General features: G+C 43.4%; 1 protein-coding gene across 12 annotated transcripts in view; it reads left to right on the top strand.

Annotated features, from left to right (window-relative positions):
* erc1b (ELKS/RAB6-interacting/CAST family member 1b) overlaps nt 1–19,647 on the top strand; it is a 1,202,158-nt gene that overhangs the window by 107,756 nt on the left and 1,074,755 nt on the right. For all 12 annotated transcript variants that reach the window (XM_041215847.1, XM_041215845.1, XM_041215843.1 and 9 more), the window contains one exon: nt 983–1,150. In XM_041215847.1, the coding sequence (XP_041071781.1) occupies nt 983–1,150 (168 nt within the window). The remainder of the gene's footprint in view (nt 1–982; nt 1,151–19,647) is intronic.

Here is a 19,647-nt window from a genome sequence, read left to right as displayed (position 1 = left end):
TGATGGGTGGGACAATTACACCCCCTTTTCTTCATTTGAGCCTAGGAACTATGTATTTGTTAGGCGTATTGACCAAGGATATCATGTTTTAAACCTATTTATTTCTTCATAACGCATTATATTGACTTAGGAAATTATAATGTATATTTGAAGTGGAGGGCATTGAAGTAGTGACCCTCAATTGAACAGAAGTCTTTCGAACATGCATTAGGTGTGATTCCGGAATTGGGCAGCATTTGCTGAGCAATCCTAAGTGTGCCAAGAATCACACTTACAACCAATTGAAGATCATCAGTCGGATTTGCAATATAGCTCACTTTTGCTTGCTGGAAGCCACATATATTCATGTGCAGGCAAAAGGAACATGTCCAGACATTATATTTTTTATGAACAAACAGAAGTATGTTTGCATGCTTGAACAGACTTTAAAAGGCCAGTATATGTACTGGCTTTGTGTACACTCTAGTCTTGCCCCTAGAATGCATGCTAGTGCTTCCAGATTTATGGCCATCTACTGTAAAAGCACCCCATTTATTAACTCCTTTTGATATAAATGTTGAATACAGAATGTCTGACATGTAAGACATCCCTTTTTGATTTTGACCCACATATGAAAAGAGCCATCTAAAAACCAAACGAGGGAATTCATAAAAATATGCCACTGCAGGAAGTCATTGATCAGTGCTGAATGTGTAATCACAGCAATGTAAAGTCTTGATGAATATCAGGTTTGATGGATTATGTCAAAGCTGTGTTTGTATTTTGTGACCGAAAAAATGCCAATTATGCACGTATGTTTTTGAATATGCAAGAAAGCAGAAGATCTTTATGCAAGTTTGTAACTTTAATAATCCTCTTGCTCAATTTTCAGAGTAGCATCATTAACTGTGCAACAGAAATTCTTTTCTAGATGTATTGATACTTCTGATAGGTGGGCGCAAGACACCACAGAATAACATAGTCATTGCCGTGTTTCTCCCAGGTGGATGCACTGCGTCTGCGGCTTGAAGAGAAGGAAAGCATGTTAAATAAGAAGTCAAAGCAGATGCAAGAAATGGCTGAAGAAAAGGGAATCTTGGCTGGAGAGATCCGTGATCTGAAGGACATGATGGATGTGAAAGAGCGTAAAGTCACTGTCTTACAAAAAAAAGTGAGTAAAATGATTTCAAATGTTTAGAGAGCTGGGATTGTGGGAGAGAATATTTTATTTCCATGGATTAATTTGAAACTTTTTGAAATACATAACAAAATAGGGTTATCATGAGTGTGCTGAAAAGTGACATTGTCCATGTGACCATTGTGCATTGCATTTTTTAACTGCTGTATTGCTGTACATCTTTGTTTAATTAGTGGAAGTAACTTTATTGCAGTTATACACTCTATTTGTGAGGTTGAGCATTGGCAGCAATGCCTTAATGTAAATGAGGCAGTGGCAGGACTGGTGTTAGATAATATGAATGCGACAAGCAATTTTCAGTGGCCGCTATTTTGCAATAATGGCAGTATGAATGCTCCTATCCAGGAGATTTGAACTTGAATCCACTTGTCATCTGGGGCTTTCCCTCAAAGGGGAGAGTGTTTTGCTGGAAGAGATTGAGAGCAGGTAAACTAATATATAGGCGAGAGAAAAATTATTTACTATTCAGCTTGAGAAGCTTAATGAATTGGATGCTGGAATGAAGGCAAACTTGTCTGTTCTCTTAATCAAGAGCGATAGCATAATTTTTGTTTTCTTTCACGGTATGTGGGCATCTCTGACAAAGCCAGCATTTGTTACCCATTACTAATTGAACTGATTGGTTTGCAGGCCTTTTCAAAATGCAGTTAAGAGTCGTCCATAATTCTGTGACCATACCGGGTAAGGGTGGCGGATTTCCTTCCCTGAAGGACATTAGTGAACCAGTTTCCACGACCATCAATGATAGCTTCATCGTCAGCGTTACTGAGATTAGTACTACTGAGACAATTCCAGATTTATTAATTGAATTTAAATTCCACTAGCTACCCTGGTGGCACTTGAACCTATGTCCCCAGAGTCTGGGCCTCTGGACTACTCGCCCAGGGACATTACACCAACATCTGCCCTCAAAATAAATGGCAACTGCTGGGTATGGGAATGCGTGGACAGGAAGATCCATTTTTCAGAAACATTGATGATATTGATACAATGGCCTTTCACTTCACTCTTCATAACTTCACAGCAAGTTTTAGCAATGCTTAATTATGTTTGTATGAATAAAAACCATTCAAGCATCTTTCATGCCTGGGGCAGCAGGCCATACCCCAAGCCAGAGAAGAAGACAAACTTCACTCCTTCAGACTTCCAAGTCCTCCTGAAGACCATTGAAGGCAGGATGAACAGATTCCTGGGTGTGTGTTACCAAGTCACCCTGAATTATCACTTAAAGAGAGAGGACATGTTATTGACCCTCTTAAAGCAGCACTTCTTTTAATTAGCCCTTCACAACACACATTGTAGTTAAGGAGGACTCTAACTTGACACTCACACTCAGGATACTCACACTCGAGATACCCACTCCCTTCGCAGCAACTTAGATGCAGTCCCACATTAAAAAGCTCAAACCATCATATTTCTTGCTTCACATTTCTTGAATCACTTGACATACTCTCCCCACTGTGACCCTCATTCACTTCGTCTTTTTGAACAAATTGACACAATTTCCAACAGAGGGGCGTACTCCTTGCGGCACTTATGCTATGAGCAGCTAATCCTTGGAGTTGATGCAAATTATCTCAAGTACGGAGCAACCCAAATAGGGGAAATTTGGAGGTGCTTTGCCACTGGCTGTCCCGTTGATGTACTTAAAGAGGCCTGTGCTAACTTATTGGGTGGATTGCAGAAAGCCAAATGTGTGGAAATGGCATTCATTTTGCAATTTTTTTTTTGCAGGATTTTTTGCCCATGCTGTTGCCACATGGAAAATGCACTGAAAGCTATAGGAAAATTCAGCCTCAATGGTTCTAGGAAATAGATTTGTCAAAGATAATTTTGTTTTCATGAACCCATGCATTAGTCTCTATTAGTCCATGTTTGTCTGAAAGCTGAGGTTCCCAGTATCATAGGTGCTGGCCTTCAACCAATTCAATTTTCTCCATGTGTTTTCAAGAAATGGGTGAACACATTGGATATAGCATGGCGGGTCAGCCTTGATTTTTGTGCTCGGGTCCTGAAGTGGGACTTGAACCTGAAACCTCATGACACAGGTGAAAGTGCTATCAACTGAGCCCTGGCTGTTAAGAGCTCGAACCACAGTGGCTTATAAGGAATTGTTGAATGCTTTGCTTTAACCTTGAGGTCAGAGCGTTAGTGGTTTTGTGAACCTTTTTGGAAAAGTTGATTGGAATGACTGTGATTATACTTAGTATATAGAAGTAAAATCTGTTATACGTCCTATGCGTGTCATACATTTTCCCTGTCACACTTTATTACTAATATTTGATTGTTATAAAACACTGTCTCCTCTTAGCATAAGCAATGCCAGAGGAGATTTGCTCGTATCAATTAAAAGCAGTATGTTAAATGCTCTGATATCACACTTCAGGTGCCTCTTTTCATTTATTGATTTACAGGATGTGGACATCGCTGGCTAGGCCAGCATTTATTGCCCATTCCTAATTGCCGTTGAGAAGGTGGTGGTGAGCTGCTACCTTGAACTACTGCAGTTCCTGTGGGGTAGGTACACCCACAGTTCTGTTAGGGAGGGAGTTCCTGGATTTTGACCAAGTGACAGTGAAAGAACAGTGATATATTTCCAAGTCAGGATGGTTAGTGGCTTGGAGGGGAACTTCTAGGTGGTGGTGTTCTCATATGTGTGCGGCCCTTGTCCTTCTAGATGGTAGTGGTCGTGAGTTTATAAAGCGCTGCCTAAGGGGCCTTAGAGAGTTTCTGCAGTGCATCTTGTAGATGGTACACACTGCTGTCAGTGGTGGAAGGAATGAATGTTTGTGGAAGGGGTGCCAATCAAGTGGGCTGCTTTATCCTGGATGGTGTCAAGCTTTGTGAGTGTTGTAAGAGCTAAACTCATCCAGGCAAGTAGAGAGTATTCCATCACAGTCCTGACTTGTGCCTGGTAAATGGGTGGACAGGTTTTGGGGAGTCGGGAGATGAGTTACTCATTGCAGGATTCCTCACTTCTGACCTGCCCTTGAAGCCGCAGTATTTATGTGGCTAGTCCAGTTCAGTTTCTAGTCAATGGCAACCCCAGGATGTTGTTAGTGGGAGATTCAGTGATGGTAATGCCATTGAATACCAAGGGGCAATGGTTAGATTCTCTCTTGTTGGAGATGGTCATTGCCTGGCACTTGTGTGGTGCAAATGTTATTTGCTACTTGTCAGCCCAAGGCTGGATATTGTCCAGGTCTTACTGCATTTAGACATGGACTGGTTCAATGTCTGAGGAGTCGCGAATGGCGCTGAACATTGTGCAATTATCAGCAAACCTCCCTACTTCTGACTTTATGATGGAAGGAAGGTCATTGATGAAGCAGCTAAAGATGGTTGGGCTGAGGACACCACCCTGACAAACGCCTGCATTGATGTCCTGGAACTGAGAAGATCGACCTCCAACAACCACAACCATCTTCCTTTGTGTTGGGGATAACTCCAAGTAGTTTTCCCCCTGATAGCCATTGACTCCAGTTTTGCTAGGGCTCCTTGATGCCACACGCGGTCAAATGCAGCCTTGATGTCAAGGGCAGTGTTGTAGTATAAAGATGAGACCACCCAAGTCTGTAAGTTTCTAGTAAGCAAAGATTTTATTCAAGCATGTGCTGGGAGGACGCAGCCTGTTCTACAGTGTGTCTCCCTCTGAAACAAAGGCTGCAAAGCATATTTATATCTTTTAGTTATCACATTTCACTATACTTCTTCATAGAACCTCCAATTATGTATCTCATGAGCATAATTATTCAGATTGCAGATGTCGGTTATCTCACTGGGAGGCTGGGAAATGCCTCAGATCTAACACCTCCCAGTCCATGCTGGTATCGCCCTAATGTGTTTACCCATCCTGTGAAGGTTATTAGGTTTTATGACTTGTGATTGTTAGTTGTATTCCCACAGTACCATACCCATGCCTATGTGTTGGCTATATTTCCCATCATGCCTAGAAAGAGCTCCATGGCTACACTGGTCTACTTTAAAGCTGTTAATAGTCATACTACGTTTACCTATTTTTAAAGTTGTTAATGCACACCTTAATATCAGTTTTAATATCAAATTACTTCATTACCCCACTTCCGTAGTCACTGTCACCTCACCTCTGGAGCTCAGCTCTTTTGTCCGTGTTTGAACCAAGGCTGTAGTGAGCTCAAAAGCTGTGAGACCCTGGCAGAACCCAACTTGAGTATCAGTGAGCAGGTTATTGCTAAACAAGTGCCGCTTGATAGCCCTGTTGATGACTCCTATCACTTTAATGAGTAGATTGATGCCACAGTAATTGGCCGGGTTGGGTTTGTGTACAGGACTTATCTGGGCAATTGTCCACAACGCCGAGTAGATGCCAGTGTTGTAGCTGTACTGGAACAGCTTGTCTAGGGGTGCGGCAAGTTCTGGAGTGCAAGTCTGTTGCTGGAATATTATCAGGGCCCATAACCTTTGCACTATCCAGTGCCTTCAGCCTTTCTTGATATCACGTGGAGTGAATCGAATTGACTGAAGATTGGCATCTGTGATATTGGGGATCTTCAGAAGAGGCCGAGATGGATCATCCATTCGGCACTTCTGGCTGAAGATTGATGCAAATGCTTCAGCCTTGCCTTTTGCACTAGCCTACTGGGCTTCCCCAACATTGAGGATGGGGATATTTGTGGATGATCCTCCTCCAGTGAGTTGTTTAATTGTCCTCCACCATTCATGACTGGATGTGGCAGGACTGCAGAGCTTAGATCTGATCCGTTGGTTGTGGATTCACTTAGCTCTGCCTATTGCTTGTTACTTATGCTGTTTGGAATGCAAGTAGCCCTGTGTTGTAGATTCACCAGGTTGACACCTCATTTTTTGGTATGCCTGGTGCTGCTTCTGCAATGAATTAAAAAAAAATGCCTTCCTGTACCTTTCATTGCACCAGGGTTGATCGGCTGCTTTGTCGGTAATGCAAGAGTGGGAGATACGGAGGACAAAAATTATGTAACCTTAAATAGTTCCAGCCAGAAGTTGAAAATGATTTGTAATTTTCATGTAGGTTGGCAAAGGGTGAAGGGGAAGAGAGGCTACTGCTCAGTGGGTAAGGTTATGTTGTGGTAGAAATGTTTCTGTGAAATGGGGGAAAGGGAGAATGCTTCATAGGGTGAGGGTCCTGGGTGACGAGCAAGAAACAGGAGGATGATTACGTGTCCACTATATTGATACAGGTAGTTCGGAGAGAAATGATGTTCATGGGGACGGATGATTTGATAGTGTGTAAAGTACATCTTTTGGGTGAGAGTGGAAGGGTGACAGAGAGGGTGCAGAACAATGCTTGATTAGGATAAGGGTGAAATCTGAATAAATAACGAGGGACATTAGATGGTGGGAGTGGCAAAGCGTTAGGTGCCTGTAATCAGGTCAGTGCAGATGCAAACCAAACAGCTTTTTCAATGGATAACATCAGACAATTGGTAATTTGGAGAAATTGCTATTTGCCATGCACACTTTGAGGTGGCATAGGCAACCACTGAGCGTTAATTTTGCCAAAACTGTATGGTACGTTCTCAATTATGCCAAAATAGAAAATCATGACTGGACTGAAAATTTCAAAGTTCAATGAGGTTAAAAAGGGATCTGACCCATGAAATTGGGTGGAAAAGTTAGCAAACAGGTTGTCAGAGCAGAAGTGGGAAATCTTCAAAAGTGAGATGGATAAAGCATAAAACTAATTTGTTTGAGGTGTGAAAAGGTGCATCAAAGAATTGGGCTCCATATATAAATATAACAGTTAAAACCACACTGAAACTTAAAACGGCAGGTGAGGCATTCTGATGCCTAAAAGGAAATAGGAATACCTTTTAATAGCAGATTAAAAAGAAAAGTAGTAACTAGAAATGAATGAGTTCAGAGTCTTAACAGCAGATTCATTTGCAAAAACTGAAATAGTGCTATTAGTTTAATATCTCTACCAATAACTTTGTTCTCCATGATTTGACTCATTCCTTCATCCCTGAGTGGTCTTGCCCTTTTTACCTGTTCGTTTTGACTTATATGCTAGTAAATGTTAGTTAATCAAGGATAGCCAATACAAATTATTAAAGGCTAAGCTATATTTGACAAATATGTTCATTTTTTTTAATTTGAAAAAATGAATTGATTAAAGGAATGAATTGGATGAGGGGCATGTGAATTTTCAGAAGGCATTTGAAAATATCTTAGAAATTTACTAAAATTGAGGTGAATACTATAAGTAGGAATGTGGTAGCATGGATGGAAAACCTGTTCATGGACAGGAAACAAAGGGTCAGGCTATTTATGCGTTCAAACTGATGGAGGATTGGAACTGGAGTACTGTTGAGGTCAGTATTATGTTCATTTTTAACTTGATATAGGTGGTTGTTTTGCACTTGGGTGTAGGGGCACCGTTTCTTGATGGTTTGGTAAACAATGAGGAACTCTTCAAGAAGACATGCGTTAGTGGAATGGACAGTCAAACAGAAGCAATTTAAAACACAAACAAAAATACCTGGAAAAACTCAGGTACGACAGCATCTGAGGAGAGGAATACAGGTAATTTAATGTTGGTCAGTGTGAGGTAATACATTTTGGGCAGAATAAAACAAGAAATATGAAAATGCATGTAAAGGCAAGACATTGAAAGATGTGAACCTAAATTCAGACTTCCCTGAAAAGAAGATTGTAGACAATTAAAACCATTAGGGGAAACTAATGACATGTTGTGATTTGTAAACCAGGGCCTAATGAGTACAGAAATAACTGCATTGATGTGGAGCATTTAATATACCACGTTCAGATTTGTATGTTTCGTTTATAGACAAGTCATTAAAGCAGAAAATTGTATTAACTATAATCTCATCCCATTAAGGAGGAGAGACTTGAGATATTGGAATTATTTCTAATTTGGCACCAAGCTAGGAGGAGATTTAATAAGTTTATTTGCTGATTGCGTGAATAAGGGAAAGATCATGGTTCATGAATTGGTTAGCCTATGAAAACTGATATGGGAATCATGATGTGCCATTAATCTGTGCATAAGGCTGCCTGCTAATTATAATTATTTCAGCATGCAGCCAGTGCTGTTCATTGGCTGCATGTATCAGCAGAGGGTCCAATATCATGAGCAACTTGCTCTTGTAAAGCAAGTCTGTACTGTCTTAAAAGACAGATGATTTGTGGCTGGAGGAGAAGCTGAGAGTCATTCTGCAACTCAACATGACCTAGAAAAGAAAATAATGTCTGACCATGGGAGAGAGCATGTTTTTGGATGCAGGAATACAGGTCTTGGTGGAAGAGATTGAAAAGGAGGAGCAATGTATTGTCTCCTCAGCAGTTGATGGATTGGGCACTCGAGTCACATGAGAAGGCAGATTGCCGTGGAGGTTATTGCCAAGAATCAAGCCCTGAGGACCCAGTGCATTGCCGGGAGAACTTTAGTGACTTTAATGAGTGCTCAAGATCAGCGCATACATCTTCAAATGGCATATGCTAAAAATTGCACTACTAGCCTCAATTACTGCTCAATTCACCACACCCTTTCATCACCTGCCAACAATCAGGATCTTGGGACTCCTACCCAACAACATACATATGCTGCACCTCATCCTGACACACTTAGTACTGTTGCAACGCTCAGCCACATTTCACAGCTTGTACACCATGCTAGCTATTCAACCATGGTAATCATTATCATCTAAACAGATTGCGTGACAATCACCAACTCACTTCTCCTTCTCTCTTGCAGGATCAGGTGGTTCACAATCAGAGGCAGCATGAACTAACCTGAGTGGAAGAAGTGAACCTATATATTTAAACCTTGCATGGAGGACATAGTGCTGATGATTGTGAGAAGAACTATTGCTGAGGTTTTGGCTACTGTTGAGGCTGAATCCATTGATGATGACGGTATTCTCATACCTAATCCTCCTCCTCACATTCCACTTCTCCCTCATCCCTAACTTTCTTCTGACTTGCAAGTTGCAAATCGTATAAAAATGCACTATGCTTCTCATCTCCCCTCGTCACAACCTCATTTTTGTTCCTTATTCATTTCAAATTCCAAGAGCTGCAATATGGCCAGTAGTGGGGGAAGAAAATGAGGATGAAGGGATACCTTCAATCAGTTTCACTCTCGCAGCCACCGACTCAGATACTGACGCTGCGTGTAATTTGGAGGATAGCATGGAAGGTGGGATCTGCTTGTGGTGAGACACAAGGCACAAATGGCCTGCAAACAGGACAGAGAGAAAGGAGAACATAGGTGCCGGCTTGCTAGAGGGCAAGGTCACATAGTAGTCCTGCTGCAGAGGACTCGGATGAGGACTTGGTTAGGCCAGGCTACAGAAAAGGACTGATGGGTGTACACACCCATTGGTGCATTGGAAAGTCTGCCAGAAAGTCTGTGGTCAATGTCAAGGAATATGGAAGAATCCAGCACTAGCTCCACAGAGGGCTTTGCAAATAGCTGGGAGCTCACCCTTTCCTGTATGGCCAACTTCATCAACACACTTGTGAAACCAACCATGGTATAGTTTTTGATGGCCAATGCATTAGCTTTCTTTATGGCATTAGCAGCAACCATCCAATGTCTGAATGTTGCAGAGGAAGTTCAGGCTGCTGTCATCATAGCTCTGGATGTCAGTGTTCAAAATAGCTTCCAGGGTGTCATAGCAGTTCAGCAGCTGATCCTCCAACAGATTACTAGGATTGCTGAGGCGTTGCTCTGGAAGAGTGGCAATGGTTCCATGGAACATAATCTGCTGTCCTCTCCACGAAAGACTGTCTTTGTGCTCACAGAAAAGCAAGATACTCCGGATGCTTAGAATCTCAAATTTAAACAAGGTGCTGGAAATACTAGATCTTGCAGCATCTCTGGAGAGAGAAACACTTTAGTGTTCTAGACGTGTGACCTTTCATCAGAATACTGAATATTGATGGGCCTGAAACATTAACTCTGTTTCTCTTTCTACTCATGCTGCCAGACCTGCTGAGTGGTGCCTGCTTTTTCGGTTTTTACTTGTGCTCTCAGCCCCAGTACTCCACCAGTTCTGTTGCCCTGGCAGTCAGACAGCCCAGATTGCTGCTGCTCATGCCAAGGTGGTGCAGCCTGAATCCAGGTTTCTAGCTCCGGAGTTTGCGATTGTGCTTTAAGGCTGTCTGCAGCCTTCCACCAGCCAGGATAGCATCTCGAAGGAGCAGGCAATGGTACACGGAAGATGGGCACTAAAAGAATGCACAAACATAATTAGTTTACTGATATATGCAATGTAGCATTATTATTTTAAAATTGGCCTTGGAATGTGTATTTTGCATTGGCTTTATTTTTGCATTGTGGCAGAGAACACAAGGCGATTATCAGTAACAAGGCAGGTAAGAAGTGTGGGGCTGTTGGTGAATGAGCAACTGGGGTTGAAGTTACTGATATTTCACTTGAATTAGACCTTCACTGACTGCTGAGGCAGAAATCGACTGTCTGGGTGACTACCTTCCTTATTTTTCCTCTACTTCTACCACCTCAACTTTTGCCAGCTCCTCTAATTCTGCCTCTGCCCATTCTGTTTCGTACTCCTGCTCCTCAGCTTCTCGCCTGATAGGTGGTGGCAGAGACTTTTCTCATGATGCCTTGCATACTGTCAGAGGATGTTCCGTGTGCACGTGCTAATCCTTTAATAATATGGCGTATAGTGCACTTTGCATCAGAAGTGGGCATGTATGCCGCAGCCACTCTTTTGGAACCTTAAGGGACCTCATGGCGCCCTAAAAATAGATGCTTCTGAGCCTAGTTTCATTCTCTGGATCTCCTGTTTAGGAAATCAGTAATTTAAAATTATCAGTTAGGAGACATATATTTATACAGAGGGCTGAAAAGGGATAGAATACTTTCCCCACAGGGTATATCTTTTAAGGGAAATCTGGATATTTGTAATGAAGGAAGATGCAAGGGCTGTGGGAAAAGTAAACGGTAGTGGGACTATTTTTTTTTAGATTAGTTTAGCAACAAACCAACCAGGACACAGTGGGCCAGATAATCCATCAGGTGTCAGGATTCAACATCCATATTTTCTTGAAATAGGACCCAGACATGAGCTGTTTTAAAACATGTTTTGAACAAGTGCTTGCCTAAAAGTGGCTGACTGATCAGACATTTGCATGCTAAGTTTATTGGTTACTAAAAACCTGGGGGAAAAAATTGCATCACACATACATACTGATTAGAAATGAGAAGCTGAGTCCAAAAATAAAAGTTTAAAAAAAAATGAATCAGTCTTTGGCTTGTCGGTGGGGAATAGATGGTGAAACATTGTGGCTGTGAAGTTGGGTGATTCTGGTCGAGCTGACTTTGGCTGTTGACCAGTTGGTTTGGAGACCATTGGTTATGTAGGTTAGCTGAAGGAGTTGTCCCGTTTCCTTTTAGACTGTGGCTTTGCTGACTTGTGACTTGCCTCCAGCAACAGGGGGAGACTTTTTTTTTAACCTTCAAGCTGCAGGGTTGCCTAGTTGATGTTCTTCAGCTGTGACCTTCACAACACACGCTAGCACACCAAAACAAGAACACCAGAACCAGCACACACAGACCAGCTTTGCAGCTGGTTTTTTAACCACTTTTCTTGTGTATTCCTGAAAGGAAAAAACAAACGTGTCTTTCATCCAAAATCTGCTTTCCTTCAACTCGGACCATTTCCACATTGAGATATAATTCAACAGGAGATGGTTCCTGCTGAGATGGTAATCAGTCTTCACTGTCTCTGCAACCACAGGAGACTTAAGGCCAGTTTTTTGCATTGCATCTCTTCCTTTGAAGTGTCCCTGTCTGAAGTAGACCTTGACACCTTTTTAGGTGTGAATTCCATGCTTTCTGGACTAGTCGATAAAGTGTAATCCACAAAGGAATTTTTCAGCAAGTGGTTACTTTACATCCTCAGCCAGCTTTTGCTTGTAGGTCTTTTTCAACATACTTATTTTGGTCTTACTTAAAAAGTTTAATTTGTCCATAAATAATTTGGGGTGTGATCTGCTATCATGACATTGAATATATTCAGTGACCCAGTCTCCATTACTCTCTGGGAAGAGAATTCCAAAGATGAACGGCCCCCTGAGAGAAGAAATTCCTTCTCATCTCTGTCTTAAATGGGAGACCCCTTATTTTGAAACTGCCTTCCTAGTTCTAGGATTGTCTTCACGAGAGGAAATGTTCTCTCAGCATCTACCCTCTCAAGCCCCTTCAGGACCTTGTAAGTTTCAATAAGATCATTCGTAATCCTTCTAAACTTCAATGGGTATAAGTCCAACCTGCTCAAAGTTTCTTCATAAGGCAGTAGCTTCTTCCCACGAATCAACTACGTGAATCTGTCTGAACTGTCTCAGTGCAAGTATATACCACCTAAAATGAGATCAAAACTGCACAGAATGATTTAAATGCAGCATCTAAACAATGCCATTTCATTAGAAAGGTTTTGTCCTTCAAGAAGATATCCAGTATCCTAATGTTGACAAACTCTGGACATTTGTTCATTAGGGGGAACAAATCAACCTCTTCACCTCTTCCAGTAGCAACCCAAATTTTCTCCAAGTTTTTTGGCTTGTAACCTTGAAGTACATATTAGGCTGTGGGAATGGACTATATGCTATGTTCAAAAATATATACATAATTAAAATGGTCTTTGCATGTTTACAAATTATTCCTACTAAATTTTGTTTGTGCAAAATTAGTGTGGAAATAAATATTGATTATTAAGCAGTTGAGACCTCCATGATATCTTGCTGCCTTCCAAACACTGGCCATTTTGTCCAAACCACCCCAATTACTTCTTTGCTCTTGTGCTGCTTGCTTATTATACTGGGACAAAAACAGAATTACCTGGAAAAACTCAGCAGGTCTGGCAGCATCGGCGGAGAAGAAGAGTTGACGTTTCGAGTCCTCATGACCCTTCGACAGAACTTGAGTTTGAGTCCAAGAAAGAGTTCAAATATAAGCTGGTTTAAGGTGTGTGTGTGTGTGTGTGTGTGTGTGTGTGTGTGTGTGTGTGTGTGTGTGTGTGTGTGTGTGTGTGTGTGTGTGTGTGTGTGTGTGTGTGTGTGTGTGTGTGTGGGGGGGGGGGGGGGGGGGGGGGGGGGGGGGGGGGGGGGGGGGGGTGGGGGGGGAGCGGAGAGAGAGAGAAAGAGAGAAGTGGAGGGGGTTGGTGTGGTTGTAGGGACAAACAAGCAGTGATAGAAGCAGATCATCAAAAGATGTCACCAACAACAGAACAAAAGAACACATAGGTGTTAACAAAAACAGAATTACCTGGAAAAACTCAGCAGGTCTGGCAGCGTCGGCGGAGAAGAAAAGAGTTGACGTTTCGAGTCCTCATGACCCTTCGACAGAATTTGCGTTCGAGTCCAAGAAAGAGTTGAAATATAAGCTGGTTTAAGGTGTGTGTGTGGGGGGCGGAGAGATAGAGAGACAAAGAGGTGGAGGGGGAGTGGGGGTGTGTGGTTGTAGGGACAAACAAGCAGTGATAGAAGCAGATCATCAAAAGATGTCAACGACAATAGTACAATAGAACACATAGGTGTTAAAATTAAAGTTGGTGATATTATCTAAACGAATGTGCTAATTAAGAATGAATGGTAGGGCACTCAAGGTATAGCTCTAGTGGGGGTGGGGAGAGCATAAAAGATTTAAAAATAATGGAAATAGGTGGGAAAAGAAAAATCTATATAATTTATTGGAAAAAAACAAAAGGAAGGGGGAAACAGAAAGGGAGTGGGGATGGAAGAGGGAGCTCAAGACCTAAAGTTGTTGAATTCAATATTCAGTCCGGAAGGCTGTAAAGTGCCTAGTCGGAAGATGAGGTGTTGTTCCTCCAGTTTGCGTTGGGCTTCACTGGAACAATGCAGCAAGCCAAGGACAGACATGTGGGCAAGAGAGCAGGGTGGAGTGTTAAAATGGCAAGCGACAGGGAGGTTTGGGTCATTCTTGCGGACAGACCGCAGGTGTTCTGCAAAGCGGTCGCCCAGTTTACGTTTGGTCTCTCCAATGTAGAGGAGACCACATTGGGAGCAACGAATGTAGTAGACTAAGTTGGGGGAAATGCTGCTTCACTTGAAAGGAGTGTTTGGGCCCTTGGACGGTGAGGAGAGAGGAAGTGAAGGTGCAGGTGTTGCATCTTTTGCGTGGGCATGGGATTGTGCCATAGGAGGGGGTTGAGGAGTAGGGGGTGATGGAGGAGTGGACCAGGGTGTCCCGGAGGGAGCGATTCCTACGGAATGCCGATGAGGGGGGTGAAGGGAAGATGTGTGTTTGGTGGTGGCATCATGCTGGAGTTGGCGAAATGGCGGAGGATGATCCTTTGAATGCAGAGGCTGGTGGGGTGATAAGTGAGTTCAAGGGGGACCCTATCATGTTTCTGGGAAGGAGGAGAAGGCGTGAGGGCGGATGCGCGGGAGATGGGCCGGACACGGTTGAGGGCCCTGTCAACGACCGTGGGTGGAAAACTCGGTTAAGGAAGAAGGAGGACATGTCAGGTGAACTGTTTTTGAAGGTAGCATCATCGGAACAGATGCAACGGAGGCGAAAGAACTGAGAGAATGGGATGGAGTCCTTACAGGAAGCGGGGTGTGAGGAGCTGTAGTCGAGGTAGCTGTGGGAGTCGGTGGGTTTGTAATGGATATTGGTGGACAGTCTATCACCAGAGATTGAGACAGAGAGGTCAAGGAAGGGAAGGGAAGTGTCAGAGATGGACCACGTGAAAATGATGGAGGGGTGGAGATTGGAAGCAAAATTAATAAATTGTTCCAAGTCCCGACGAGAGCATGAAGCAGCACCGAAGTAATCATCGATGTACCGGAGAAAGAGTTGTGGAAGGGGGCCGGAGTAGGACTGCAACAAGGAATGTTCCACATACCCCATAAAGAGACAGGCATAGCTGGGGCCCATGCGGGTACCCATAGCCACACCTTTTCTTTGGAGGAAGTGAGAGGAGTTGAAGGAGAAATTGTTCAGCGTGAGAACAAGTTCAGCCAGACGGAGGAGAGTAGTGGTGGATGGGGATTGTTCGGGCCGCTGTTCGAGGAAGAAGCTAAGGGCCCTCAGACCATCCTGGTGGGGGATGGAGGTGTAGAGGGATTGGACGTCCATGGTGAAGAGGAAGCGGTTGGGGCCAGGGAACTGGAAATTGTTGATGTGACGTAAGGTGTCAGAGGAATCACGGATGTAGGTGGGAAGGGACTGGACAAGGGGAGAGAGAAGGGAGTCATGGTAACGAGAAATGAGTTCTGTGGGGCAGGAGCAAGCTGAGACAATCGGTCTACCGGGGCAGTTCTGTTTGTGGATTTTGGGTAGGAGATAGAATCGGGCCGTCCGAGGTTGGGCGACTATCAGGTTGGAAGCTGTGGGAGGAAGATCCCCAGAGGAGTTGAGGTCAGTGACAGTCCTGGAAACAATGGCTTGATGTTCATTGGTGGGGTCATGGTCCAGGGAGAGGTAGGAGGAAGTGTCTGTGAGTTGACGCTCAGCCTCCACGAGGTAGAGGTCAGTGCGCCAGACAGCAACAGCACCACCCTTGTTAGCGGGTTTGATGACAATGTCAGGGTTGGACCTGAGAGAATGGAGTGCAGTAAGTTCAGAGAGAGACAGATTAGAATGGGTGAGAGGAGCAGAGAAATTGAGACGACTAATGTCGTGCCGACAGTTCTCAATGAAAAGATCAAGAGAAGGTAAGAATCCAGAGGGAGGGGTCCAGGTGGAGGGAGAATATTGGAGGTGGGTGAAAGGATCTGTTGAATGGGGAGAGGACTCCTGCCCAAAGAAGTGAGCCCGGAGACGAAGACAGCGGAAGAAGAGTTCAGCATCGTGCCGAGCCCGAAATTCATTGAGATGAGGGCGTAAGGGTATGAAACTAAGTCCTTTGCTGAGCACTGAACGTTCAGCATCGGAGAGGGGAAGGTCAGGGGGTATAGTGAATACACGGCTGGGGCTGGGATTGGAAGATGGGGTGGGGACGGAGGGACAGGCAGGGGTGGAGGGTCCTAGATGGGTGTTGGTGTCGATGAGTTGTTGGAGCTTGCGTTCCTTAGCACTTGAGAGAAAGAGAAAAAGTTTCTTGTTGAGGCATCGGATGAGCCGAAGAATAAAATGAAACTGGGGGCACGCGCAGCTTTAAAAAAGAGTACGGCGGTGCTGCTGGAGGGAGAGGTCGAGTGTGTTCATATGGCGGCGCATGGCACTGAGTGTGGATTTCAGAATGTGACGGAACAGCAGTCCGAGAAACGTTTTATGTCCCGGAGATACCTGTAATCCTGGGTGGGTTCGAAACATGAGGGGTGGAATTTCAGTTGAAATCCACGTGGGGTAAGTCGGAGATGGAGACAGTCACTGAGAAAGGAGATATGGCTGTGAAAGCGGGTTTTAGTAAACACCTTGTCAAACACCAGGAGGGAAATGGAAAGCAATGAAGGTGAGCAAGGCAAAAGAGAGATACAGAAATCTTGTCGCAGAGAAGAACAGAACTTCTTCAAGGAGGTAGGCATTTCTTGAAGAGCAGTGGCAGTCAATTAAACACAGAGATAAAAACAGAAAATCTGCGGATGCTGGAAATCCAAAACAAAAACAGAATTACCTGGGACGTATTATACTAGGATGTGTGCTGCAGATAATGAGATAATGAATATTGCTTTGTTTTATCTCTTTCACCAGATAAGATTAACTCATTTGGGAAGGCTGGATTCTGATTCTCAGATAAGCCTGCAATTTAACCAAGGGTGTTTTGACAATTGCGATATTAAGCATTTGCACCTGTTCTTGAGATATTTAAGATTCCAGCATGAAATAGCTGATTCAGTTTTCAACTTCTGACATATACCTCACTTGAAGAATTTTATCCATTGAAGGAGTATTTTGTTAATATATTTACAGCCGCATTCTTAAGACAAAAGCATTTCTCTACTTGTTTTCATAAATTTGGAAGTTATTTCTTACTATTTCAAAGGTAAGATAGTGTGCCATAAACCTCATCAACATACTTTTTTCAATCAGGTCATTCATTTGTGAAAGGAATTTTTTTTTGGCGTGAGTTAAGGGATTATATCTACTGTATTAGGACCTGAAAAAGCCCTTCAGATGGATAATCATGGACCTAAAATCTTAAATTTGACAGTTTATCTTGCTAAGGTTTTTAATGATACTATTTTTATAATTTTATGTTTTATAATTATCAGGTTACTGTTCACCGAGATAGAGGATATTTAATTCCCCTTCTTAAGGAATTGCTTTAAACATATAAGAGAAAGTAGGTGTTAACAGACACAGCTTTGTCTAAAAACACTGCCCAAGTTAATGACAAAATCCTCACATTGGCTGCCCAAGAAGGGACATTATTATTGATATATAAGATACATGTAGCTTCTATTTCCTCGTAAAGTGTAGTGAAATAAAACCAGTCGTCATTGGCATCCCATTCTCATTTTCCTCTGTCGTGAGGTAGTGACCCCCAAGTCCAATAATGATGTTGAATGGCTTTGTATCATGCTTGCAAGCTTCCTTGAAGCTGATTGTTGGTCATCTGGCTCCGGTTACTTCCCCGTGTAAAAAGTTCTTGAGTATGCAGCCACCTTCCATCCTGCCTAAGCTAAGAAAGCTGCCTCTGTTTGATGAGTGCTAACAAACTTGGGAGCTCTGCTTTGAGTGGACTGCTGCATTCCTAATTTTATCCTGCCAGGATGTATCCATAATGCACTGCAGACAGCGAAGATGGAAATTGATGAGCTGCTCTTCTGGACAGCTGTAAGTTACCCATTATTATAGAGTCATAGAGGTCTATAGCACAGAAGAAGGCCCTTCAGCCCATCTAGTCTGTGCTAGTCAAACAAGTACCTAACTAATTCTAACCCCGTTTTCCAGCACTAGGCCCATAGCCTAGTATGCCATAGCATCGCAATTGCACATCCAAATACTTCTTAAATGTTATGAGGATTTCTGCCTCTACCACCCTTTCAGGCAGTGAGTTCCAGATTCCCGCCACCCTTGATGAAAAGATTCTTCCTCACATCCCCTCTATACTTCCTGTCCCTTACCTTAAATCTATGCCCCTTGGTTATTGATCCCATCTCCAAGGGGAAAAGTTCCTTCCTGTCTACCCTATCTGTGCCCCTCATAATTTTATGCACCTCAATCATGTCCCCTCTCAATCTCTTCTGCTCCAGGGAAAATAACCCCAGTCTATCCAATCTCTCCTCATAACTAAAACTCTCCAGCCCAGGCAACATCCTGGTAAATCTCCTCTGCACTCTCTCTAGTGCAATCACATCCTTCCTATAATGCAGATTCCAGAACTGCACGCAATAATCTAGCTGTGGCCTAACCAGCGTTTTATACAGTTTCAATATAACCCCCTGCTTTTATATTCTATGCCTCTCGGCTAATAAAGGCAAGTATCCCATATGCCTTCTTAACGATCTTATCTACCTGTCCTGCTACCTTAAGGGACCGGTGGATACCCAGGTCCCTCTGATCCTCGGTATTTCCCAGGGTCCTACCATTCATCGTGTATTCCCGTGCCTTGTTTGTCCTGCCCATGTGCATCACCTCACACTTATCCTGATTAAATTCCATTTGCTGCTGATCAGCCCATCTGACCAGCCCGTCTATATCCTCCTGTAATCTAAGGCTATCCTCCTCACTATTTACCACCCCACTAATTTTCGTGTCATCCGCGAACTTACTGATTAGCCCTCCTACATTCAAGTCTAAATCGTTTATGTATACCACAAACAGCAAGGAACCCAACACCCATCCCTGTGGAACCCCACTGGACACAGGCATCCAGTCACAAAAGCACCCCTCGACCATCACCCTCTGCTTCCTGCCACTCAGCCAATTCTGGTTCCGATTTGCCAATTTGCCTTGGATCCCATGGGCTCTTAACCTCGTTATCAGTCTCCCATGTGGGACTTTATCAAAAGCCTTGCTGAAGTCAAGTAGATTGCGTCAAATGCGTTGCCCTCATTGAAAAATTCAATCAAATTGGTCAGACATGACCTCCCCTTAACAAAACCACGCTGACTGTCCTTGTTTAATTCCTGCTTCTCCAAGCGTAGCTTAGGTCTGTCCCTCAGAATTGCTTCCAATAGTTTCTCCACCACTGAGGTTAGACTGACTGGCCTGTAGTTCCCTGGTTTATTCTTTCCTCCCTTCTTGAATAACGGTACCACATTGGCTGTCCTCCAGTCCTCTGGCACCTCTCCTGTGGCCAGAGAGGTATTGAAAATTATTGCCAGTGCCCCTGCTATCTCCTCCCTTGCCTCACTCAACAGCCTGGGATGCATTTCATCTGGCCCTGGAAATTAATCTACTTTTAAGCCTGCCAGAACAGTTAGAACCTCCTCCTTTCTATGCTAATTTCTTTAATTATATCACAGTCCTTCTGCCTGATTTCCATACCCACGTCATCTCTCTCACTTGTGAACACCGACCCAATGTATTCATTTAGAACCCTAACTACATC

Source organism: Carcharodon carcharias, chromosome 21, assembly GCF_017639515.1.
Source record: "Carcharodon carcharias isolate sCarCar2 chromosome 21, sCarCar2.pri, whole genome shotgun sequence".
In the NCBI taxonomy this organism is placed as follows: Eukaryota; Metazoa; Chordata; class Chondrichthyes; order Lamniformes; family Lamnidae; genus Carcharodon; species Carcharodon carcharias.
Note: the sequence above shows the minus strand (reverse complement) of the source record. Positions and strands in the feature narration are given on the sequence as shown.